Source organism: Microtus ochrogaster, linkage group LG2 (genome assembly GCF_000317375.1).
Source record: "Microtus ochrogaster isolate Prairie Vole_2 linkage group LG2, MicOch1.0, whole genome shotgun sequence".
In the NCBI taxonomy this organism is placed as follows: domain Eukaryota; kingdom Metazoa; phylum Chordata; class Mammalia; order Rodentia; family Cricetidae; genus Microtus; species Microtus ochrogaster.
In genome coordinates this window covers 9,631,912-9,636,962 of record NC_022028.1, presented here as the reverse complement: position 1 = coordinate 9,636,962, position 5,051 = coordinate 9,631,912, and the positions used below count along the sequence as shown (strand labels likewise).

The following is a 5,051-nucleotide window of genomic DNA, read 5'->3' as shown; positions in this document are numbered from 1 at the left end:
AGAACTCTCAACTGCAGACCCAGCTCTCAAACTTTTCAAGCAGGTTTGTTAGACACCAGTAAGGGGCAACAACAATCTAAGGATAAGGAGCCTGACCTCTGAGGGGTAAGAAAAGTGCCGGATGATGCTGACCCTGCAGGCAGAATCCTCCCTCCCTCCAAAAGGCTGGGGCTTTATTTTCATGCTGGCAGATGTCACCCATCTCCGACAAGCTACGGCAATGATGACTTCTAAATGGAAAACTACAGCCACTTCAGGGTACATTCTGTTTTCTCACATGGACACAAGTCTGTAGTCAGGAGTAGATTTAAACCTCGTTAGTGCAGAAACGAGATCAGGTGGGTGTGTCCCTCTCTGTCCGTCATCATTGCTTGATACATAAGAAATGCCCCACGGGGTTGTAGAAGGGAAACGGCTTTGGGCTTTTAAGAAAGACTAGTAGATTGCATGTAAACTAGAGGTGTGTGTGTGTGTGTGTGTGTGTGTGTGTGTGTGTGTGCGTGCGTGTGTGTGTGTGTGTGTGTAAGACTGAACAACCCAACAATCCAAAAGTGTGGTTTGTTTTCGAGTGTGCACCTCATGCATGCTTGCCTGAGTCTGCTACTGACCTTGCCTTTTATGTTTGCATCTTGCACACAGCTTGCCTGAGCCTGCTTCCCATCCGGCCTGTTCTCAGTCTGAGGTGCTTTCTGACTCCTTTCTGTGTGCTGTTCTCTCTCTTGGGCAGCTCAGAAGAGAGCCGTGGTTCTCCACCTGAAGGGAAGTGACTGGGAGGTGCTCCACCAAGAGAACAGTGGACAAAGGCTGTAGACATTTTGGGCTGTCATAAAGAGTGTTGGGAGAGACTATAATATAATACCGGTGGTTGCTTAGTTAATATCCTGCAGTGATGGGCATAGACTCCTGAAACAAAGATTACCTCCTTGGCCCAGGAAGTCAGTCGTGTGGGGGCACTGCGGGAAAGAACAAGCTGCATGAACCCCTATAGCTAATACCAATGAGGGGTGCTCCTTTCATCTCACCTCCAGCCATAGGTACCTTGTAGCAACATGAATGGAACCCAGATTGTTTACCTTTAACATACAAGGCACACTCTTGAGATTTCCTATGATTCTAAAACATGAATGCTACTTAGAACCTATGGTGTATTTTCCAGTTCACTAATAAAGAATGATGTGGAGCTTGCAAACTATGTTTACGGGGAAATTCCAAGATGTTAGTGTCAAATAAAGTGCATTTGAAAATGTAAGGTGTTCCACATCATTTAATCTGTAGAGACGCCAGTGTCTCTTCTAGTAATTGAATGAGGATGGAAATGACAAGCTTCTCGTTCCTCACCAGACACTAGACAAACCAGTCATGTTAACCTCAATATAAAGTTACTGTAGGGACTGCCCTTCTCATAGGTTGTGAAGTAAAACTCAGTGTAGACGTGGGAAATCTAGTTGTGGTAGAAAAAGAATCCCTCCTGCCCTGAGAAGAACTAGCCTTTGTCTCCAGCCAGAGTGAAGACCTTCTGAACAAAGCGACACAGGCGCCAAAGGGCTAGGGAGAGACCTTGTTCTGGCCCCTTCCCCTTGTCAGTGATGTCTCCAGGTTTCAAGGCTTGCCAGATCCCAGGCTCCTCCGCTGTGGGCTTGAGGCTGCTCAGTTTACATCCTCCAAGAGTGGTTTGGCTTGGGAGTGGTTTGATGCAATTTCAAGATGGTGGACCTTGGAGGGTGAGAATGGATCAAAAGTCTGACTGGGATTCCTAGCAGCCTTTGAGGAGAACTGATAGATAGTTCTTCTGTACTAATTTTTCTTCTTCAACAGTACAGTTTTTCTGTACGATTTTATTATTAACCATAATTCCTAATTATGGTTACATTTAGCTTCTGTACATTCTTTCATTCATTTATTTGTACTTAGTGACTCCGAGGAGCTACTACCATGGCGGGAAAGCCTGTGTTCCATTATGATGAGGCCCGGGGTAGAATGGAGTCTGTCCAGTGGCTCTTGGCTGCAGCTGGAGTAGAGGTAAGGTTTGCATCCTCAGATGGAACTAAAACTGACTGTGCCCTATGTTTTCCTCATATCAGTCAGGAGCATCCAAATGCAGACATACTCGTAATTCTTTCTAATGACTCTATTTTTGAAAGATTCTACTAACTCAAATATAATAATATTTGATATATGATATTAAGTATAAAAGGTACAAAGGCATTTGAGGTTTTTATTTTATTTGTGTGGATGTATGTCTGAACCACAAGCATGACTGTTGCTCTTGAAGGCCAGAAGAGGGCATCAGATCCCCAGAACTAGAGTTACAGACAGTTGTGAAACAACATATGGGTGCTGTAAATTGAACTGGGATCATCTGGAAGAGTGCTAAACCACTGAGCCATCTCATTAACTCCCTAACTGAGGGTTTTTATATAGTTTGCAGTGTATCCAAGGCTGGCCATGAACTTATCATCCTCCTGCCTCAATTCCAGAATGAAGCCATTGCGTAGGCATGTGCCATCCATGTGCGGCCAAACTGATTGCATTTGCAGCAAATACTGGCTACTCCTCAGAGCATGGGATCTGTCTCTGACAGCCTGTCATGTCAGCATTTCATACTAAAGTGATTGTTTTCAGGATGAGCTTTAATTTCTAGAGACAGATAAAGAGCAGAGTCACCAATATTCAGTTGCTTTAAGGAATAAGGAAGTGAAAACATAGCATGAGGAAAGAGCAAGGCATCATTAGAATTCAGGTATATCATCTATCTAGAGTACACACACACCTGAATATCTCTAAGTGGTTTGAATGGCTTCGTGAATTATGTTCCATAACAAAATGAATTATATATAGGTCATATAACTGTACTGAGAGTGAGATTTAACAATGACTTCAAGGTCAGTAAAACACACAAAAAAATGTAGTGTTGTAATGAACCTGTGCCATCATCAGAACCGTATTTTTTTCACATTTTTTATTTTGTTTGTGTGTTTTCATGTGTGTGCATACACATGTTACGGATGCACAGGTAGAGGCTGGAAGATAATGTGTGGGTGCTTCTTCTATTCCTCAACCTCACAAGCCAAAAGCATCAAACTCAGGTTATCAGACATGGCAGCAACCGCCATTACCAGCTAAGCCATCTTGCCAACCTTGGTTAATATTCTTTAGAAACGTGCAACCCACCAGAGAAGATCACGAAAGTCGTGGTCCTTTTACTGTTTTCCTGTGAGCACTATGGACCTTTCTCCCACAAAGAGCTAGTGAGCTACAATGCCATGAAGTAGTACGAACAGTTTCAAGGAGTGGAACCTTGAGTGGCAAAGAACACTTTCTATTTAATTTTAAAAATGTTTACGTATAAAGGAAGGGAGGGAGGGAAGGAGAGAGGGAGAGAGGGAGGGAGGGAGTGAGGGAGTGAGGGAGGGAGGGAAAGAGGGAGGGAGAGAAGGAGGGAGGGAGGGAGGGAGGGAAGGAAGGAGGGAGGGAAAGAGGGAGAGCAAGCAAATGGACAATGGTGGTTTCAGATTGAAAAGACCACTCACACTTCATGTCATACTTCTGATCTTAGCTAGCTTAGATAGAAATAGGCTAACTATCTTACAAAATATTCACCACAGCAGGCTGTATGCACCTGTTCCGATCCCTGGTGCACCCCTTAACTCTTCCAGCTCAATGACTTCCCAGCCTGTTGGGTCTGCCAACAGCAGGACATAGATACTCCCTTTGATCCAGTCTTGGTTATGAAACTGCTATGTCTGTCCATCGAATCAGTAGACAAGACAGCCCATCTGCCACACCATCAATAAAATCAAACAACTGACCAATATATGTGTGGAGGGACTGTGAAATTCATTCTTTTCAGATGCTCGTGCATTTTACAAATACCTCCCATGCACCCATTCACAGATTCATAGCCAATGTAGTTCCTGTCGTCTGGCCTCATGGTAGGCTGTACTAGCAAAATAGTGTGAGAATCACACCAAATGCTTTGTTATACCACCATCAACATTTATTGACAATTTTTTTTGTCTGTGTCTATTGAGAAATTGTACTGCAGGAGTTATGGGCAGTTTCTTCATTCATTTGCTTGTTCGGTTTTTGGTGTTGTTGCTTAATCTGTTTTTGAGATGAGTATAGCACTCTAAATGAAAATATCTCCCTCGGATATCTGAAAAATCGGTTCTCAGTTGGTGAGACTATTTGGGGAAGTATAAGAGGTGTGGCCTTGCTGGGGGAAGGATGTCACTGGAAAGTGAGTGCCCTTTGGGCATTTATAGTCCCAACCCACATCCAGTTTGCTCTCCCTCTCCATTCTTGGGGTTGAAGATGTGAGCTCTCAGCACCCTGCTTCGGTCACCACGACTACCGCCTAGTGCATGCCTCCCACCATGATAGACTCTTATGGATCTGGAACCACAAGCCAAAATAAACTCTTTCCCCTATAAGCTGTTTTGATCATGGTGTTTTATCTCAGCAGCAGAGGAGTGTCTACTATTGAAATGTAACACTGACTGAACTTGTATGGTTCGTGTTGTAATGTCTCTCACCTTCTATTTCTATCGTTCTGTGAAGCATTAGCGTTAAGTCATCTTTAAAGGTATGGTAGGATTCAGCAGTGGTATTCATGCAGTCCTGGGATTGCTTTGTAGGGAGATTCTAAATTACCTTTGCTTTTTGAGAATTGTTTAATCAATTCTTTGATTTGATTTTGGTAGATAACGTCTAGTTATTCATCTATGGAATATCTTTTCAAAATGTGCTTAATGATCATTGTAATTTCATTCTAATCCATTATACTATCCCTGCTTTTATCTCTAATGCTCTTGATTTGGGGCTTCTCTTTCCCTTTTTGTTAGATTGGTTAGAAGTTTTCAATTGTGTTCATATTTTTTAAACCAACTCTCTATTTGCTGGAGTCTATGTGTATTGCTTATTTACTTTGTTGTTCTGTGATGGGATTTCAAATACTTCAGAATGCCTCAAACCCACTGTGTAGCTAGAGATAGCCTTCAACTTCACACCCTCCTACCATCACCTTCCCAGTGCTAGGATTACAGGTATGT

At 43.0% G+C, this 5,051-nt stretch overlaps 1 protein-coding gene across 3 annotated transcripts in view; it reads left to right on the top strand.

Annotated features, from left to right (window-relative positions):
- LOC101987899 (glutathione S-transferase A6) overlaps positions 1-5,051 on the top strand; it is a 35,872-nt gene that overhangs the window by 2,958 nt on the left and 27,863 nt on the right. For 2 of the 3 annotated variants that reach the window (XM_013351080.2, XM_005359852.1), the window contains exon 2: positions 1,912-2,019. In XM_013351080.2, the coding sequence (XP_013206534.1) occupies positions 1,933-2,019 (87 nt within the window). In that variant the 5' untranslated portion in view covers positions 1,912-1,932. The remainder of the gene's footprint in view (positions 1-1,911; positions 2,020-5,051) is intronic. The other variant, XM_013351079.2, reaches the window with a different exon arrangement.